A 21,624-nucleotide genomic window follows, 5' to 3' on the forward strand; every position below is an offset into this window, starting at 1 on the left:
GAGGGCATCAGATCTCTTTACAGATAGTTGTGAGCCACCATGTGGTTGCTGGGAATTGAACTCATGACCTCTGGAAGAGCAGTTGGGCGCTCTTAACCACTGAGCTATCTCTCCAGCCCAATCCCATCTTTTGAGACCCTCCTCTTTGTCTTTTTTTTTTTTTTTTTTTGGTTCTTTTTTTCGGGGCTGGGGACCGAACCCAGGGCCTTGCGCTTCCTAGGCAAGCGCTCTACCACTGAGCTAATTCCCCAACCCCCCTCTTTGTCTTCTATTTTTCTAACTTTCTGTAACATCAAACTACAATTGAAAGTTGAAATAGTAAAATGGACCCTTATCCATCGTCCAGCTCCCTGCCTATTGCACACTTATTTGCAGAACATCATCCTCATTACTCAATAAAAAGGCACACACCGAAACCATTTTTTTCTAAAGTCGCCACTGTCCTGGGCTTTATGTAAAGTTGAGAGGAGGGTAAGCTACAAGAGTGTGTGATACATACGGATTTCCAATGAGAACTTCAGGTGCACAGTATTCAATTGTTCCACAAAAGGTATAAAATAGTTTGCCCTTCTCTAAGTAGGCAGCTGAGCCAAAATCTATCAGCTTAATTGTGAAGTCCTCAGCAATCACAATGTTCTCATCCTTGATGTCTCTATGGATGATGCCTTGGGAACGCAAGTATCTTACAGCAGACACCAGCTGGAACCAGAGGAAAGTGGAACATTTCAAAAAGCAATTCAAGTAAAACATGCCTGCAAACTAAATATTGATGAGAAAAACAAAAACCATCAACAAAGGAAAAATAAATATTCTCCAGTGCATAGTCCAGGTGCTGGAGAAGTGGTTCTGCACAGACAGGAGGCACTGCAGCTTGGGAGTGCGTTGCTGCCTCACACAGAGCAGAGTTTGCCAGAAAGCAAACATGGCTCCCAATGTCTCTACTGTTACCACTAACTAAAGAAAGCCTCCCAGCAGACACTTGTCCCATAACCATCCCAGGAGGAAAGACAAGAAGGACAAGTATGCATGCATAGGCCCTGTATGGGTACCTCAGCTCACAGAAAAGGAAAGCGCCTGTGCAGGGTGCAGCAGGCTGCAGTTTGAGGTTAAAGCAGGAGCATATAATCCTGATGCAGGGTCTGAGCATGCTCTGCATGGTGTGTTCCCCATTATTCCCTCACCAGCACATCTCCTACCATGTGGGGTAAGTGGCCTCTGCAGGAAGGAGGTTGTATATAGGCCTCTGCCTCTGAAAGGCAAGCATCATAACACCCATCTGCCCAGGTACTCTTGTTTCTCCTTCAGTGAAACTAACTATTCCACAATTTGGATAGCAACTGCAGCATGGACATAATCGATCATTTGGATCTTTGGAGACAATGTTATACTTCCAAATAAAAATCTTTAAATCAGAAAGACAGTTAATGGTATATCAACTAAGGTCAATCAATTGATAAAGAAGTATACATTATAGACACTTGCCTAAATATTTACATATACAAATTTTTAGAAACACACAGGCATGCATGTACATATACATGCAGACATATATGCATGTTTAACATTCATGAACATATGAACACATGAGCATGCATACATAGACACATACATGTTGGAGCCAAACAAGAGTACCTAGGTCAGGGAAGAATCTTGCTATGTATGTACCCCAGAGTGGCCCTGAATTCTCTATACTCCTGTTTCAGACTATATAGTGCTGAAATTATAGATGTGTACTGCCATATTTTTCCTAAGACTGCAAAGTCTCTCTACAACTAAATTGTACTGAATTCATCCTTCCTCTCTACAAGCCCCAGCTGTGCCCAGTGTGTACACAGCTGCTCACTGTGCCGCTCCCTGGGCAGGTAGTGCTGTCCACAGGCCCCAGCTCAATCTCTGACAAACAAGAAAAGATAGACAGAATGATAGATTGATGATGGGTGACAGACAAATGATAGGAAGGAAGGAAGGAAAGAAGATGGACAGAATGATAGATTGATGATGGGTGACAGACAAATGATAGGAAGGAAGGAAGGAAAGAAGATAGACAGAATGATAGATTGATGATGGGTGACAGACAAATGATAGGAAGGAAGGAAGGAAGGAAAGAAGGAAGGAAGGAAGGAAGGAAGGAAGGAAGGAAACACATAATCTTCTGACAGGATGTGGGAGAGGGGTAGTGGGGCATTCATTTTGCATTTCATAATGGCTGAAACACACAGAGAGAAGCCTGAGAAACTTTCAGGAGTTTACAACTTTCAAGAAATGTTAGATTAAAGAATCTTTCACCGCATCACTTTGAAGAAATAACCAAAGGACAAGTATAAACATTCCACATATTTCTGGGGCACTAATGGAAGAACCACTGCCTTCTCATTATTCAAAACGAGAATCACTGTCTCCACCCTCCTTCCCCTTCCCAGTTCTCAGACACCTTCCAGACTTGCTCGCCTTCCCATTCCTACAAAGTGAGCAGAGATCCACGTACATTAAATACAAAGTACATCACGACAAACCTTTTGACACGGGATAGCTCATACCACAATCTTTATGCCTCTTTAGGTAATCTCTGATTTAATCCCAACATCCTTTTCATGTAGTCACAACAGTGTTTTAACTGCACACATTAGAAGGTTAAGGCTGTACACATGGTCACGTGACTAGTGAGAACTCAAAATCAAAGACACAGAACTCACAGCAAATGAAGACTTTGTGTTTACTGTTTGTGACTGGTATGTATATGGATAAACCTTAATCACTAAAATACAGTTCCCTGGTAATTCCTTCCAATGTCCCTTTCTCTTACCCTATAAAGCCCATGGCTGAAAGCTAACACTGGCTCACTGGGGAAACTGTCTACATGCTACTAACCTTTGCAGCCATGGAGCTCAACTACCCCACCCACATCCAGCCGGCAGAACGCCGGCCCTCTCTCACTTGTCGGAAGATGTAACTCGCCAGGGGCTCATCCAAGCAGGGATGACGGTCAATGAAAGCAAAGAGGTCCAAGCCAGAGCCATGCTTTTCCATCACTAGCTGAAAGAACCCTTGGTTTTCGAATACATCCACAATCTGAAAGAGACAAGGTCAGGTACAGCTTTGTCTACAAACAACTCCAGTCAACAGATTAATGTTAAAGAAGTGACATGACGGTGAGAACACACGGAGAATCACCAACCTTGATTATGTTGGCATGTTCCACCTTGGACAGAATTGAAATCTCTAAAGGAACTCTTCCAAGTTTGGGATCTTCAACCCAACAATCCTCTAAAACCTTCTCCTTCTTAATAAACTTCACCACCACCTATATGAGAGAAGAGCAGAGTCCTCTACCACATTAAACCCAGTGCCCACCACTGGCTTTCTATCTCCCCCAAGACCCACAGCCATGTAAAAAGAAATGTAGCAAGTCCCCACAACAGGGAAAAAGGAGGATGCAGCTGAATAGAAATGCAGGCAATTTCTACTTGTCTATTACCGGTAAGATGGGATAAATGGGGGTACCTGGAGGTGCTGAGAAGCCATGGCCAATGCTGGAAAAAAGAAGTCTCAGAAACCTGAGGACAAGTGTTCCCACAATACTCTATATCATCCCCAAGAGAATGAAATAAATGTACAAAAGTAGAGAAAATAAAGAAAACCGTCATCATTAAACAAGTGTCAGTCCTGATGCTGAAATTAACCAGGGTGTCGCTCAAGCCTGATGTGTAGTAAATATTCAGTTACCAGATGCAATGAGACAAAGTTCCATTGTAGAGAAAGAAAGACTGCATGTCAGCCACTACAAGACAGGCTTGCCCTCAACAGACTGGCTACTCCACAGAGGACTCAACAGACTGGCTACTCCACTGAGGACTCAACAGACTGGCTACTACACGGGGAACTAGGAATACAGGTAAAAGCAGCCTGGGTCAAAATCCCAGCAAGGCCTCTTTATGTATCAGTGAGAGACACTGTCATGCTCCAAAGAGGACGTAAACGGTGAAGTGCATCATGTACCAGGGAATGCTGAGTGCCCAGGGAAAAGAAATGACAAGGCATTAAGAGGATAGGTGCGAGGGAGAGACACGGGGACAGAGGCCTGGAAGTGCCGACCTCTGTGTGGAGCAGGAGTAGCAGCCAGAAGATTCTGCGCTGTACAACTGTCTCTCACACTCATCTGGAGAGAAGAGATATGGCTTGGGTGAAGCAGACAAATTCTGAAAGGGATAGAAGGCTTCCTTGACTTTCCCAAGAGAGAGATAGAAGAGAACTCAGAAAGATGAGGCAGAAGCATGCCAGTGAGATCCTGACGAATTAAGAGGAGCTCAATGCCTGGGAATGGAGGTCAACAGCCATGTGTGCCACTTTAGACATCACATGTCACTCGATGCCTGCTGCCCAGTAACCTGCACAGAGCAAGAAGACAAAAAGAAGAAGGCGATTCTCTGGGAGCTGCTATACACATGCTTCAAGTGAGTTCAGAGACATAGGGGAGAATATTGATTTGGAAAAATAAGAAAGAGAAAGTCAAGAATAGTCTTTTAAAATAAAGCTATAAGCATCCAGACCCAAGTCTTACCAAGCATCAGGCAAGAATAAAGAATACACACAAACTCCTAAATATATCCTGGTAATTTTTGAAATACATATACTCGTGTAAAAGTATAATAAAGCAAGTCTAACCCCACCCCACCCCAAAACTCTCCGCAGTGAGCTCAGCATGGGGAATCAGAATCATCACGTTCAGGGCTAGCAAGAGGGCTCAGCAAGCAGAGGTGCCTGCTGCCAACCTGATAACCTGGTTCAATCCAAGTTATACACTGTGTAACATGGACTTACACATATACATACATCATACATGCACAGACATACAATATTATTTTTTGAAACATGTCTCTCTAAGTAGGCCTGGCTGTCCTAGAAATCACTATATAGACCAGGCTAGCCTTGAACTCACAGAGATCTGCCTGTCTCTGCCTCCTGAGTACTGGGATTAAAGGCATGCACCAACACATCTGACCTACAATAAAGAATTTTTAAATAAAAATAAATAAATTCAACAGCTAATCAAAGCTAGCAATGCATTGAAAGATATTATACATAACCTACATAACCAAGGATGGAATCCATGAGCATAAGAAAATCTATTAGTGTTATATTAAAAAAGGAGTACAATTATATAAATAAGTGCTGAAAGACACCAATCAATACTTGATTCATTCAATGAGTTGAGTGGCCAATCAAACTCACTCTGAAAAAGAAAAAGAAAAAATTTCAGGGACCAGTGAAATGGCTCAGTGGGTAAAAGTGCTACTAACAAACCTAAGTGTTCTTTGACCTCCATGCGCACGCGCGTACACACACACACACACACACACACACACACACACACACACTTGCATGCATACATATGCACGCACACATGCACACACGTGCACGTACACACATACAAATTAATGCCAAATTAGCCTATCCAGCTGGGCTAATAAAAGAATGAGCTCACTGGAAAATGAAAGGTAACACAGTGACAGCCTGAGAACCAAGGAACATCAAGTATCACTGTTCTGGGGCTCTAGTCAATGTGACTGGAAGGAAGAACGGAAAGTGGGCCAAGGAGAGGAAAGACATAACTGCCATACTATGAGGAAATGCCAAAATATCCTCTGAAGAATCCTTCGAACCACAGACTAGGACCCAGCAACGCAGACGCTGATCTCCGGAGCATTCCAGCAACAAGTAATAAGAAAACACTCTGGCAATACTCAGGATCTGACTGGTAGTTATATGCTTGGGGAGTCTAAGTGGTTGCTGTCTCTGAATAGCATGGTTGACACTAAAATCACAACATGCCAGTGGATCTGGAAGCGAAGGAAAGTGAGCTCTAAGGCTCAGATAGAGGGATACATAGGAATGATCCTAATGACTGGGAGAGGAAGCCAGCTGGGAGAAATTCAGTGCACCTGAAGAATGCCTGGGGGCTGGAGAGATGGCTCAGCGGTTAAGAGCACCCGACTGGTCTTCCAGAGGTTATGAGTTCAATTCCCAGCAACCACATGGTGGCTCACAACCATCTGTAAAGAGATCCGGGGCTGGGGATTTAGCTCAGTGGTAGAGCGCTTACCTAGGAAGCGCAAGGCCCTGGGTTCGGTCCCCAGCTCCGAAAAAAAAGAACCAAAAAAAAAAAAAAAAAAGAGATCCAATGCCCTCTTCTGGTGTATCTACAGTGTGTACTTATATATAATAAATAAATAAATCTTAAAAAAAAAAAAAAAGAATGCCTGGCACCCACCAGGCATATGAAAGCCATCACAAAAGATCTTGGGTGACCCTCACAGCTAGCTTGCTTCTGTGTTTGGCGGGGACGTATTTTTCCAGTTAAGCAGAGGAAGTCCTAAAAGTGAGTTTGCAGGCCCATGTGGATAGCAGAAGAATATAAGCCCTTGCTCAGAAGAGGGGAGGTATCAACATAGTAATAACCCTGGATGGGGCTGAAGAGCCTGCAAAAGAGCAAAGTCTAAATATGAAACTCTAGGGCTATTGTCTAGCGTTAGAGTTGTAGAGCAGAAAGTATAGCTATATCCAGAAAGCACCATGTCCTGGTCCCCTTCCTCCATGACAACTCTTAAGAGTTATAAATCACGGGACCTCCAGCAGAGCCATCCCCACACAAGCCCCAGCACCTCTTTGTTGCCTTCCTTCTCCACTGCAGTCCACACAAAGCCAAAGGCGCCACTGCCGAGTGGGCGCAGGGTGTTGTACTTATGGGAGTACTCGCCCTCACAGGCTGCCAGCCCCTCCAGCTCTGCGGGTGTTGGGGACTCCTCAAACCAAGGCTTGGCTCTGAGCATCTGTGGACACAAAGAAAGGTCGGGGAGATCACAAGTCATCTCCACTGGTATAGCCCCTGCATTCATGCTGTTCCTGGTTCACAGTGGGCTGCTCTGAAAATTCCCATGGCCCCTCTGGAAGTGTCCAGCCATCAACCCAAACTGGCTTATGTCTAAATGCATCTACATGCCACTGTACAAGGTATACATTCATTTATCATCCTACACTTGCTTTAAACTTACAGAGGGAGAAATTCCGAAATGGTAAAAAGCCACAGGCATACCCTCCACCCATTCCAGCCAGAAAGGCAGTGATGCCACCTGGAAAAGCTGCAACACAGCAGAAAAGTACACAGAAGACCAAGCTGACCACAGATACCAACCTCTCCAAAGCTGGATCCAGAGAGGTCAGGCATGGAGTGGGTAGAGCTTGGCAGGCTGGCAAGGAACAGGCGGGTTCGGGTGGCTGAGTCCCGGTGACTGTGTAAGAAGTCCTTCACCAGCCAGCAGCAGAACAGGGTTGCAGAGCCCTGGAGCTGCACACGCTTTACTTCAAACTGTACACCTGAAGGGCAGGAAGGTGAGGAAGTGTAGCGCCCTGCTGACCCCAATGACCTCATTAAACACTGCTAGGATTTCAAAAGCCTCTTCCCCAGAACATACTCAGTCGTAAGCCATCTCGGTGGTAGCAGCTTCCAGAGAAGATGCCCTCCTGGATCTCCTGCTGCAGGCTGGTGGGCCCAGGTGCCACAGGAGTGGAAGTGATCTGGGCACTCAGTCTAGGCTTCTCTGCTGATAGGCACATATTGTTAGGACCAGGATCTGGTATGGGAGGGTCACAACCTAGGCTTTCTATGTCACTAGTTTCATAGTGTTCAGAGGATACCAAAGAAATGTTAGACAGTTCTGCTCCATCATGTCCTGCTCCCATCTCCTGGAACCGATGGCCTTCCCTAAGGTCAAAATAGGTCCCACTAAGAAGCAACATCTCTCGGTGAGCTAAAATATCTGAAGTCTGCCTGTGCAGAATACCCACATCTAAATCTGACCCCACCCCTGAAAGAGATGGTGTCTCGCTAAGTTCAGAAGTGGTACAGGAACAATGTGATGGAGTTCTGTCTGTCCGGTCATTGAGAAAGAGCTCCCTGAGGTTCCAGGAATAAGAACTCACATCAGCCTCCTGGGCTTCCACTGCCTCCAAGACACCAGGGAGGTCAGTGGCCAAAGCATAGCAGGCTGAGGAGCTGCCTGAGCGGCTAGCATGTAGGTCTCGGCCTCCCCAATCACAGAAGGACACGGGGGCAGTGAAAGGAGGATGTTCTGCTGGGACAAGTTCCACACAGGAGATTCCTAGAGCTCCCCCAAAGCTTGACTTGGACAACTGTTCCTTAATCAAGCAAGTCTGCAGCTCTTCTCGATCATTTCTCACTCCTGGCCATGGTTCATCCAGAGTGGGTGTCCCAACAAAGACACACCCCATTGCAGAGGGGCTGGGAGCCGAGTCCTGGCCTCGCTGTTGTAAGATCCACTCGCTTCTATGCTGTGGGCAGTATGTCAGGCTCCCTCCTGGTATCTGCCCTGTGGTGTGGGGCTCAGGCATGGTGGCATCAGCCCAGGGGTTAGGACTACCGGGACTACTGATACCCATCAGCTCCAATTGAGCTTCCTGTTGCAGACTACTCATGTCCGCTCTGTTGCTTCTGTCCTTAGCTGGGACTAGAAGCTCAGAATCTTCACATGAAGCAAACGGTTTTGCATCCACTGGTTTGGACCTGCTTTCTGCTAAAAGACCCTCCCTGTAGCTCTCTGCTGCTGAAGGATTTTCCTTTCCCAAGACATGGATATGCTGGCTTGCAAGCAGTAACTTCTCATCATGGATTGGCAGGCTTCCTTTTGTGGTGTCTTTCTGGGCCTTGGACAATAACCATTTCCTGTGGGTTAGTGGGCTTTCTTCTGAGATATTTTTCTGAATTTCAGACAGTTCTTTAAGGACTGGTGGGGATATTTCCAGGGTGTCTGGTTGGGTCTGAGATAGTAACTGTTCAGCATGGGCTAGCAGGTTTCTCTTTGGAACGTTCCGCTGGTCTGTGGGTAATGACCGCTCACCGTCCACTGGGCTGCTGTCTACCCTGGAGACAGGAATTTGGATGATAGTCACTAGTGGCAGTGTGAAGTCACACTGACTTTCCCTCTATGAGAGACAAATACAATGAATGGAGCATGGTGAACTTAGGATAGATAGCCTCAATTTTCTATCTGGTCTTAGATATTTTTTTCATATAAATCTACATTCCAGGATGAATCAAAAGAAGCTACTGAAATGGATTTCAGATTGTTTAACAAACTCATGACAGCAGACTGACTCATTCTCATCACCACCCAGCAACTACTTACATAAACTAGGGAGGTAGCTCAGGGAAGAGCAAGGAGACTAGGGCAAGGAGCAGGAAGGATGGGAAGGCAGGGGTGACCGCATCTAGTGTGAGCTGCTGCTGCAATCCAGGCAGGTGACCTGCCTCCAGCAGTGTTCAGTGTAGCACAAGCTTACTATGCTATGTCTGCTCACATCATGACTAAGGCCAAGCGCCTGGTCATCAGATACACTACTGTGGTCTTGAAATGGTATCCCCACAAAGTGTACAGCAGAAGTTAATCAAGATAGTGGAAAAGGTCTATTTGAAGATGGTGCCCTAGCAGAAGACGTGTTGGTTGAGTTGTAAAAACAAAGGCTTCCTAGAGAAAAAGAATAAGATGAAGGTCCCCAGAGAACAGGCAAAAAAGCACTGTGTCTACCCACTGCTTCCCCACCCCCATCCTCCTACCCCCGTCCATTCCTCCCATGTCACAGAGTGAGTCTAGCCCTCTCCAGGAACAGATTACAGGGTCAACCTGAGGATGAAGGCTTGCGGGATGCACACAAGAGCCTCATTAAGACCTAGCCAAGGGGTCTGGACAGCTCCTGGGCATGGTTTTACCCTCTTGAAATCTCCTAATGCTGCTGGATGCTAGTGGTTTCTCAGTATTTCCATCCCCTCTGCTGACTCACCTGCTCCTATAGCCTTTCTACCCTCAAGCCTGACAAATAGGCTCTGGGATTTTAGAAAGATCACAGGTCACTTGCTAGGAAAACTGGTAGATTGGGGACATGATCCTCTGTCCCTGCAGTATGACCTCTGAAAATCTGCATTGCAGGAGCTGAGGGAAGACCACCAATGACTTTGCTCAGCAATGGTTTGGCTACTAACATTGTGTTAGCATCAAGTTAGAAGCATCAAGTTGGTTGGAAACTGAGAATCCTAGCATGACAACAACTCAGGAGATGAAGGACATCTGCAAGCTGCCCTGGCAGCCAAGCATCACCTGTCACTGAATTCGGGCCACTGTGGAAGGGACACAGAGTGGTTTTCAAGTGACTCTTTGGAACTCCTCTTATCCTACTGGCAGAAGATCATACAAGGCAACATGGGACCTATGTCCAGAGCTGCCCCACAGATATCAGGACCTCCTGCCAGGAACACCAAGAGCTGACTTCTGAGGAGCCAAAAACCCCAATACTGTCCAAATGCTTTACCAAAAACCCCAATACTGTCCAAATGCTTTACCAAAAACCCCAATACTGTCCAAATGCTTTACCAAAAACCCCAATACTGTCCAAATGCTTTACCAAAAACCCCAATACTGTCCAAATGCTTTACCAAAAACCCCAATACTGTCCAAATACTTTACCAAAAACCCCAATACTGTCCAAATACTTTACCTGGAGGTTGATTCTTGTTTTGTTTTTTGAGTACCTGGCACACAGTGGAAGAATTTACTGAGCTTCAGCCTCAATTCCTCAAAACACACTCTTTCCTAACAAGCCCTGACTTTTGAACTTTTGTAACAAAGTACCATTATCTGTTCTATATGTCAGATTGCGGCAAAATAAACCTGTCATTAAAATGCTATGGTGACAGATAAATGAATTTTTATTCCTACCTTCCAAAGTTTTCCACTATAAACTTCCTTTACTCAAAATGAATAATTTTATTTAGGAATATATAAAGAATGCTTTCAAATGATTTTCAAAATTCTAGAGCTCTATCTCTTAGTCTTCTTGAGTTCTCAGCAACCTACTTCCTTGTCCCTAAGATGAGAATAGCATCAGGGGTGCTCTCTCCTAGGGCTGCAAGGACTCGAGTAAAGTAACAGGAAAAGCACTGCTGTGCAGACGCAGCAGGTGAGCAGTACACATTAGCCATCACTGACGTATGTCATTACCCAGGGGCTGAAGACTACCTAACCGGGTGTTTAGTAAACTTGGAACCTCCCACCAGCACTTACCCCAGGGAGGGCTGAGATGCACAAGAAGGAAGTATGTGGCGTCCAGTTTCCAGCTGAGTCTGAGTCCTAGGCGAGACTTGTCCTCCCCGCAGCTTCAGGGTCTCATCTTGTGATGGCATGTGGCCCCGTGTCAACACATCAATTCTTGGATCTAACAGCAAGATCAAGAACATTGTCTATTCCCAACCACTGTGTTAAAACACACCTGTACCTGTATCAAAACCTCAAATACTCAAGACAGCCTACACTTCCTGTATGCCGATAGCTTCGCTTTCCACCAGCACTGACCCCTTAGTGTTGTTCCAGTTCCATCACTCCCCTCCCTCCCTAGAAGATCCTGGGACAGAAAGCTAACACTGACTCCACAAACCAATCAGAGAAACCCTTAAACTACGGGGATATATATTGAGGTCAACAGGTATGAAACAGAACTTAGAAATAAATATGATATGCTCTAACAATTCAATCTTATACTACATGAAAGTACACGAATGTCCTATTATTACTTTTGGGAGGGTGGGAGGCAGCTTTTTGTTTCCAGACAGGGTGTCTCTATGTATCCCAGGCTGGCCTCAAATAACTGCAACCCTCCAAGTTGAGATTACAAGTATGTGTTACTATACCTGGCTCGGTTATAAATTCTCTTTAAATGGACAGGACTTTGGCCAGCTATTTGTGTCTTAGACATGGGCACAAGTGGTTCAGTCTTAGAGGACTTGCTAATTCCCTTCTAGATGCTAAAACATTTGTAAAACACTGCCCACAACTGTCCTATCTCCTGGGAAAGAACAAGAGGACTTTACAACATGGCCTCAAACTAAGACAGAGACTCTCATTGCTCCACCCACCCTTGAGAGTCTGGAAAGGTCACCAGTGCCTCCTGCTCTGTTATCTGCCACCAACCTCTAAGTAGCTGCTCTGTTACATAAACACTGTGGTGTGAGAGGCTATGCCTTACCTTGGGCCCCACTGGCCAGCTCCCAGTCCTGCTTGGCATCAGAACTCATCTCCCCAGGCCCACTCTTGCTGCCAATGTCCAGGCAGTTGACCAGATCTGGCAGCTGGACAGAACTATCATATGCAAGGTCCATGCAGTGGTAGAAACCAGGAATCAGGCAAGTGATGTTCTAGAGAAGAAAACAGTGGCATGTCAGAACCTAGAAGGAGCCATTCTGACCCACTGAACTCCTCCTCCTACGAAAATGAACAGTGAACAGTTCAGTTCTCAGAAAGGGAAAGATATTGGACCACACAGTTTTGGCCCTCTGACACTTGACTCATAATTCACAATGTTTTAATTTTTTAATAAAAAAAGAACATAATACACTGTAAGGCAAGTTATGCAAATACCTATGTCTTCCAAGTAGATATCTGGTCTTTGACTTCACATTGACCTGGAGCAGAGACCCTGTATTTCCCAAGCTAACAACTTAACAGTTCTTGGTCCAAGAACACTGATGGGCACCCATCAAGGGCCATGTTACCACACGAAGAGCTGCTCACACAGATGCTGCTTCTGAGCCTGTATGCAGCCCCCATGCCTGAACAGCTACCTGTGCCAAAAGAATCCATGACTCTAAGCTCAATGAGAGCCAAGGATTTATACCCATGAGGTTCTCTAGGCGGTCTCAAAGCCTACAGTACTCCTACAGAAAGCCATCATCCAAGCATGATGCTAGCAGGAGCCAGGTAAGCCTGGTGGGCACTTGGTAGATGTCAAAAGTTGGGAAGGGATATGCAGATGCGAAAATATGGCATCAGGTGGCTTCAAAATGCTGCTTCATGATCCCTCTTCAGCATACGGGAGCTATGCACCCTCCCAGAAGGCTCAGAACACCACTAGGATCCATCCCTAGACAAAAAGAGGCTGTGACAGCTGTGAGGCATGACTTCTGAGGCTGAGGTGACCCTTAAAAAGCAGGATGTTCCCACGAATGCCAAACAGCATCCAAGCCAAAAATGTAAGCTATCAAGGCCTCAGAGTTACTCAGCTAGCGGCTCACCGGAGGTAGCATCGTGTGAAGCAAAATGGCCTTTCCCTACTAAGCCTGGTCCAACAGGCTGACTCATGGCCAAAGTATATGACTTGGAGTGTATTAAACATTGTCTAGGGAGGCTTGTACAGAGCCATGATGAGACTGCATGCTACAGGTCTGGCTGAGGAAAAAGGGAAAGTTAAGGCTGGAAGCCTGGTGAGTAAAACATCTACCCAACCCCCAGCCCCAAGAGAAATTACAGAACCCCTTCTCCTCTGCTTCCTACCACCAACCATGCCCAGTATGTATGAACAAACAGTATCTCCAGTGTCACCAAAACCTGGTTCAATGGGCCAGACCAGAGCCAGCTGGGTGCAAACAGAGATCCCAAGCAGAGGACCATCTTGCTTCTCTGGAATGATACAGAGAGTCATTCCAAAAGTAGTCAGTGATGTGCAGCCCAGGAAAACAAGATAGTTGGTAGTGAATAGGATGGTATAGCCTGATGTAAGCCCATCAGGTTCAGATCCTCTGACACATGCAGCACCGTTTCCTCAAAGTACTGAAGAGCTGGGAAACTAGACAAGCCTACCTTGCCCAGGAGCTCTGTTTTTCCATAACCAAACAACATTAGTGCAAAGCTGTGGTTGATGCCATAAATTGTGCCATCAGGCAGGAGAGTGATGAGGCCACTGATGGTGCAGAACACCCACACAGAAGCCTGGTAACCTGGTTCTGAGGCCACCTCACTTTCAGCTACAGCCTTTCCACTGGTCTTAGATTTCAACTTCAGACTGAGAGGGAAGGTGGTCCCGTCTCTGGCTCTCCCAACAGACCTTTGAATCTTGAGACTCTGAAAGACAGGACAGCCCCACTCAATGTTACAACAGTACTGTGTAGGCATAACCCCGATGTTTTAGATCCCAGCCTTCCTCACAGATCCGTGCTAGAGACATCCCCACCCATGCTGCTCTAGCCCCACCCTACCCCATTTAGAACCCTAGCAATAGCAGCAGCAGGTTGGGAGGACTCAGGAGTCCAAAATGCATAATAATGAACCAAGGTGCAAGCCAGTAAGAGGACTGGACCCTGCCCCATCCCTAACAAGCATCTGTGTCAAACTACAGCGTGTTGGCATCCACAGGCTGTACTCCTCTCCTCAGCTCCAAATCTGGAAGGGAAAAAGATGTTTTTCCAACACCTCACAGTCTCAGTGAATGCAGAATCCACCTATGAAAGTAGCAGTGATGAGCAGTCATTATGACAGTCTAGGATCAGCTTCAGGACAGGTCTCTGGGCATGCGGTAAGGAGTGCTTTTGACCACACTGGCTGAAGTGGGGAGACCCACCCACTGTGGGTGGCACCATTCCCTGGCTGGATCCTGGACTGTTCAAGTGGAGAGGAAGCTGGTCGTCAGCATGCAGCCATCACCCTCTGCTTCCCAATACTGATGTGCTGCCATTGGACCAGCTGCGTCACTCTCCTGCCACCTTAGAGTGCACCTTCAACTGTAAGCCAAAATCAACCCCTTCTTTCTTATGTTGCTTTTGCCAGTCTTTTATTCAGAGCATCAGGAAACAACACTAATGCAGTACCCATGGCTCCACACCCACGTTCTCTCCTTCCACCCTAGAGCTGTTGGTTTCCTGCGGCCACTGAGGGACCATCCCATTTATTGTCTCAGCTGCTCCCCCGACATACAACCGAGTCCTTACATTATATACTATCTGCTTTGATAATTTGGAAGGCATGTGATTTTCCAATAAAGAGTTTGAATAGAGCAAGACATAGTGGTGTACACTGTAATCCTAATACTTGGATGGCAGAGGCAGGTGGATCTGTGAATTTGAGGCCAGTTCTACACAGAGTTCTAAGACAGCAAAAACTATAGAGAAACCTTATCTCATATAAAATAAAGTAAGATAAAAAGAACAAAATGGACTAGTACAGTGTTCCTAACCAGGGTGAGTCAGGTTTCAGGTAAGAGCCTGGGCACAGGTTTTCTCTCTCCCCCACCATGAAGGGACCACTCTGGAGACATGAGAAGTTAGGAACTATGTTGGAGGTCTGGTGGCTCATCTTCCCTGTCCTGAACACAGTGAAGCACCCAGTCCTTGAGCACTGAGCAAAGAGAATTTGAGACCCACCTACGTCAAAAGTAGAGCTGACCAGGACCCACTTCTGCCATTCCCACCTGGCCCCCAAGACCATGAGCCAAGAATTGAAGGAGGACACGGAGTTCCTGTGTATACAGGGGAGATGGTGACTGGTACAGGGGCTGAGGACATACTTACATGGGTCTTCTGTCATTCCCAGAGCACCTGCCTGATTTTAGTCAGGAAGTTAAAATCTGCCTGAGGGGCTGAAAGATGGCTCAGCAGTTTGATTGCTCTTCCAGAAGACACAAGTTCAATTCCCAGCACCCACACGGCAGCTAACTGTCTATAACTACAAGATCTGACATCCTCATAGATATATGCAGGAAAAACACCAATGTGCATAAAATATAAATAGATAGATAGATAGATAGATAGATAGATAGAGAGAGAGAGAGAGAGAGAGAGAGAGAGAGAGAGATAAAAGTCTGCCTGAGACCTAGTCAGCAGCATCTGTTGTGGTAAGACTCAACATACAGCACTGCCACAAACCACTGTCTTGCCAATCTGTTAGCTACTTCCTCATTGTAGAAGAGAAGATGCAAAGGACAAAATGGGGCAGGGCTGCATCTCATGAACCAGAAAATGTGACACACAAAAGCCAGCAGAGTAGACTGAGTTTAAAGAACCACGCCTAGGGAATATGCTGAATGCCTGCTCAAAAAAAAACCTGAAAAACTTACTTTGCTTACAAAATTAACAAAACTAACTGGCCAAAACAGCCATCTCGTCATCGCTAAAGGCACAGCCCTCAGGTTCCCAGTATAGAGGCCACATACTAGTTGAAAAGTGGCGACCCTGATAATTCAGTATGAATCAAGCACCCATCATGACCCAATTTCCCTGCCACCCTCTGTGAGATGTGGCTGTCCACCCCAGGAGACGATGGCTGACTAATAAGTATCTAATGCCATTCAAGCACTATGTTTAAGTATGTCTTCCAGGGTGTCCCCAGATGTGTGTAAGACTGAATAAGGAAGAGTCATGCTGTATAAGGGCAGCACCATCTAGTCAGCTCCAGGTCTCAAGAGAAAACGGGAGGAGCAACAGGAGACTCTCTTTTGCGGCTGGAATGCCCCACTGTCAGACACCAGGGTCTCTGGCCTTTGTGCTCTAAGACTCCCCCAGAGGCCCTCTGGGTTCTCAGACCTTCAAGTCTGGGTGAGGCCCACCCAGGTCACACCCCAGGGTTTCCAGGTTGCAGGTAGTCTTATAATCACAAGCCTCGGTTCCCCCAACCAATCATGTGGCTCTATATAAAATCCTATCTGTCTGTTTGGAGACCTCTAAGCAGGGTACAAGGTTACCCTACAGATCAGCCCATCGTCCTGGACCATGAAAAAGAGAGGAGAGTTCAGCAATCAAGGCTGGTGAGCCAGACCACTCAGGCTCTGGGCCTCGGTACAGCCTCAGAGCTCAGAGAAATGAACTGGAACTTGCCCCATCCAAGAATGATCCTGAAGTCAAGTTACAGGGTCTGGTGTAAGAACTCAAGACCCAGCACACAGGGAAGATGGTCAGGTACCTACCTTTGGGACATGTTGGCCAGGAGGAGGGAGCTGTATAGATGGAATCAAGTCTATGACACACTGCCCAACCACATCCTTTGGAGATGTGAACCCATGAAGATGAGCAAAGAGGCTGTCGCATGACGTGATAGTTCCCTGGAGAGAAAAAGCAATGCTCTTGACAGAAGCTTCTCACACTTCTTTAAACTCCATTGACTGTTACGCTCTAGTGTTTATAAATTAAATGCAAGAACGATGTCACAACTTCTATATATCCAAAGTGCAAGAGGCATGCCATGGGCTTTCACAAGATCAATAGCATTTTCTCAAGTGCTCCCCAACAGCTCTAGCCCACACCAGACTCTGCAGTAACAAGATCCCAGCTCATGTTCATGTACTATTCTAAAAGTGTGACATCTTTAGGCATAAGAACAATCCTGAATATTGTATTCTCATTTTATAGATAAGGAAACTTGAGGCATCGGTGATGGGACTTCTTGCTCAAACAATGCAGTTAGTAAGGGCCATAGCCAAAACAAACCTCCAGTTAGCTCTGGCACTTCCTTCCTGATGAAAGAGAACACTGTGTTAGCAGAAGAGAGCCAAGATTTGAAAATACACTCACATCACTCTGGAAGGCGACCCAGGCTGAGACCCTCTCCACAGGCTCCAGAACCACTACACAGCACAAGCCACGATCTTGTTGCAACCTCTTTATCCACACAGAGACGGGAATCTTCTCCCCACTTCGGCTGACAATGTCCACCTACAGACACACACTTACTGTACCAGGCATGCAGTGTCTGCAATGTGGACCCTGCAACTAGCATACCAAAATGCTTGTCATCAGTAGACCTTGCCCAGGGTTTTAAATGCTTCAGTGCAGTCAAGCTTCACTCACCTTTCAGAACCCTGCCAAAGTATAAATGAGGTTCTAGTCCTCAGTGCTACAGTCTGAGTGAATTTCTACCAGGACGGGTTTCATACTCAGTGTGATGGCTAATCTTTGACTGCCACCCTTGACTGAGAAACACCTAGAAAACTCCTGAAGCACACACAGGGTGTATCTATGATGGTACTTGATTGAGAAACACCTAGAAAACTCCTGGAGCACACACAGGGTGTATCTATGATGGTACTTGATTGAGAAACACCTAGAAAACTCCTGGAGCACAAACAGGGTGTATCTATGATGGTACTTGATTGAGAAACACCTAGAAAACTCCTGGAGCACACACAGGGTGTATCTATGATGGTACTTGATTGAGAAACACCTAGAAAACTCCTGAAGCACACTCAGGGTGTATCTATGATGGTACTTGCAGAGAGAATTGGTGAGTCTGTGGACCAAGAGGACAAAATCATTCTTGAATGGGAGGCAGGAGCCTATGTGGAAAAGAGAAGCAACAGGTAAGAAAAGCTCACATGCACACTCAACTATCCTTTTGCTGTTGGTGTTGTTTTAAGACAGGTTCTCATGTGGCCAGGCTGCCCTCAAGCCCCCTAAGTAGCACAAGCTGGCCTTCAACTTCTGATCTCTGGTGTGGCGGGATTACTGGTATAAATTATTACCCCAGTATGGTAGTTTGAAATGCCTAACCCAGGGAGTGGCACTATTGGGAGGTGCTGCCTTGTTGGAGTAGGTGTGGCCCTGTTGGAGGAAGTGTGTCACTGTGGGAGTGGGCTTTGAGACCCTACTCCTGGCCTCATGGGAACCAGTCTTCTCCTAGCAGCCTTCACATGAAGCTGTAGAATGCTTAGCTCCTCCTGCACCATGCCTGCCTGGCCGCTGCACTGCTCCCCTGACTTGATGATAATGGACTGAACCTCTGAACCTGTAAGCCAGCCCTAATTAAATGATCCTCATAAGAGTTGCCTTGGTCACGGTATCTGTTCACAGCACTAAAAACCTAACTAACACACCCAGCTTTTCTGACTTTGGATGTTTTTTGTTATTGTTATCACCATGGACACTGAACTCCAGTCTCCAACCTTGAATGCACACGTGCATCAGCAACTTTTCAGGGCCTTCGTCCTCCAGATTGAGGCTGCACCATCTGTCCTTGTGGTTCTGAAGCATTTAGATTTCTAAACTGAGTGGTTACTGGTTCCACTCGTTCTCCAGCCAGCACACAGTTACTACAGAACTATCCAGTTTCCAACTATGTGAACAAATCTAAAAATCCTTTATCCAGATACATAGTTTGTTCTGTGCTTCTGAAAAACTGACCAATAGCTTCACTGTAAGGTAGCAGGGAAAAGCAGTATCTGCTCCTACTGCTGGAGAACCAGTTCAGTGGTTAGGAGGGAAAGCAGTATCTGCTCCTACTGCTGGAGAGCAGTTCAGTGGTTAGGAGTACTTGCAGCTCTTCCAAAGGACCTAAGTTCAGTGTCACAGTGGGCAACTCACAATTGCCTACATCCCATCTCCAGGCTTTGCCTGGCTTCCCATATACATGCGTTCATATACATACACATAAAATAAAAATAAAACAAATATTTTTAAAAAGGAAAAAGAAATAAGCATTAACATGTGCTGAAGGCTGTAATTGTTTTCTTAGTAGCAATCAGCTTCTTGATCTAGTAACTTGTTCACTGACCCTGTCCAAGTTCTCATGCCTGGGGTTCAGCGCCTAGCATTGAACAATTCAACTCACCTGTCAACATCCCAGATATATATATCCAGCAGCCTAGGAAAGAGGAACAAAACTCTCCAGTAAAACACTCTCACCCCACCACCAAACACACAGCAAATAAATGGAATGTGTGGATCTACAGGTAAGAGTCAGGTGCACTAACACTAATATCGTTTCAGAGGGCTTAGGAGATGGTCCATCAGTTCCAGTACTTGCCATACAGACATGAGAACCTATGTTAGCATCCCCAGAAACCCATTTAAATGTTATGGGAAAGTGGGGATCAGCTCGAAGTCCAGTGTTGGAGCTAGAGACTGGATACCCAGAGCAAGTCAGCTAGGAAGACTAGCCATTGTAGAGCTCTGGGATTGACTGAGAGAGCCTGCCGCAATGAATAATGTGGAAGAGTGAGAGGATAATTCCTGACACCAACCTCAAGCTGCCACATGCATGCACGCGCGCACACACACACACACACACACACACACGCACGCACGCATACTGTAAGCATGTTATTGTGTACTGTGTAAAGATTATCCTCCTATTATTCAAATGAAGATCTCTATGCCCCCACATCTGGCTGCAATCCTTATTCTGAGAATCTCCTGTCTCGATGTTATATAAACATTGCTTTCCAATTATTCCCTGATTCAGTAAAGTGATCAGCCAGTGACTAAGCAGGAGAGAGAATAGAGCTGGACTTCCTCCCACCCAGGGGAAGGGGAGGGAGAGAGGGAAGAGGGTCCAGGAGACATCATAATTTGTTTTGCCTACAAAAAATGCAGGGATAAAAATAGAGCAGAAAGAAACTGAGCGAACAGCCATCCAATGACAGCCCAAACTTGAGACCCATCCCATGTGAGAGAGCCAGCCCCTGACACTATTAATGGTATTCTGCTGTGCTTGCAGACAGGAGCCTAGCATAACTGTCTCCTGAGAGGCTTCATCCGGCAGTGGATGGAGGCAGGTGCAGAGACCCACATTCAAATATCAGGTGAAGCCTTGTAGAAGAGTGGGGGATAGAGGTGAGCAAGTTGAAGGAGTCAAGGACACCACAAAAAGACCCACAGAATCAACTCAAGTGGGACCATGGGGGCTCATAGAGCTGGGCCACCAACCAGGGAGCACACAGGAGCTGGACCTAGACCCTCTACACATTTGTAGCAAATGTACACCTTGGTCTTCATGTGGTCTCCCTAACAAGTAGAGCAGGGCTAGCTCAGTCTCTGTTCCCTGCCATTGATTGGATCCCCTTCCCCACTACTACTACAGTGACGGAAGGGACTTGTAAGGGTGAAACTGGGAAGAGAAGGAGGGGGCTGTGATCTGGATATAAAGTGAATAAAAAAATTTTTTTTAAAAAAAGAAGAAATTTAAACGCCTTGTGATGGTTTGTATATGCTTCACCCAGGGACTAAAAGGTGTGGTCCTGTTGGAGTAGTAGGTCTGTGACTGTGGGTATGGATTTTAAGACCTTCATCCTAGCAGCCTTCAGATGAAGACATAGAACTCTCAGCTCCTCCTGCACCATGCCTGCCTGGATGCTGCCATGTTCCCACCCTGATGATAATGGACTGAACCTCTGAACCTGTAAGCCAGCCCCAATTAAATGCTGTCCTTTATAAGAATTGCCTTGGTCACAGTGTCTGTTCACAGCAGTAAAAACCTAACCAAAACACACCTGGAGCAGAGAAAGCCATAAAATGTAAGTATCTCCGAGATTTTGCCTGGGAGGTAGCCAGATACGCTTAGAGGATTAAAATAGATTAATACTGCTCAGTTGTTACACCTTAAAGCTGTTAAATAAATAGTCCTGTCTCAATAAACTGGAAGGTAGCCAGGTTAGAAGAAAACTGTGACATTTATAAATATGCACTAACAACAAACACATGAAAAATTGGAGGGGATTAGACCACTTTTCTGGGACTTTCATGTGGTACCCGAGGTTCTTCCAAATGTAGTCTAAGCCTCAAGCCTCGAGCCTCTCCAAACTTTGGAGCTCTCCAAAGACAACAGAGCTACACAGCCACCATATCTATCTTATATCCTCTTCTCATCCGAAGTAGGGAAATAGTACTAGGTCCAAGTTTCAGTCAGGATGCGAAAATTGTAGGTGCTGCCAACCTCAGAGCAGCAAACAGTTCAAAGTCAGAACTGAAGCAGGGAAATGGAGCCTGTCCCTTTACATGCTACTCTTACCTTAAAGACAGGGAAAGCA

General features: G+C 46.0%; 1 protein-coding gene across 5 annotated transcripts in view; it reads right to left on the bottom strand.

Annotated features, from left to right (window-relative positions):
- The window catches only part of Pask (PAS domain containing serine/threonine kinase), a 41,616-nt gene that overhangs the window by 4,888 nt on the left and 15,104 nt on the right, over positions 1–21,624 (bottom strand). For 3 of the 5 annotated variants that reach the window (XM_039083420.2, XM_039083419.2, NM_001009362.1), the window contains exons 5-15: positions 17,396–17,536; positions 16,792–16,926; positions 13,698–13,958; positions 12,088–12,256; positions 11,130–11,280; positions 7,470–8,935; positions 7,190–7,371; positions 6,660–6,827; positions 3,176–3,301; positions 2,935–3,069; positions 500–699 (exon numbers count right to left, since the gene is read on the bottom strand). In XM_039083420.2, coding sequence (XP_038939348.1) covers positions 500–699; positions 2,935–3,069; positions 3,176–3,301; positions 6,660–6,827; positions 7,190–7,371; positions 7,470–8,935; positions 11,130–11,280; positions 12,088–12,256; positions 13,698–13,958; positions 16,792–16,926; positions 17,396–17,536 — 3,134 coding nt within the window. The remainder of the gene's footprint in view (positions 1–499; positions 700–2,934; positions 3,070–3,175; positions 3,302–6,659; positions 6,828–7,189; positions 7,372–7,469; positions 8,936–11,129; positions 11,281–12,087; positions 12,257–13,697; positions 13,959–16,791; positions 16,927–17,395; positions 17,537–21,624) is intronic. The other 2 variants (XM_039083422.2, XM_063267041.1) reach the window with 1 other exon arrangement.

Source organism: Rattus norvegicus, chromosome 9 (assembly GCF_036323735.1).
Source record: "Rattus norvegicus strain BN/NHsdMcwi chromosome 9, GRCr8, whole genome shotgun sequence".
NCBI lineage: Eukaryota > Metazoa > Chordata > Mammalia > Rodentia > Muridae > Rattus > Rattus norvegicus.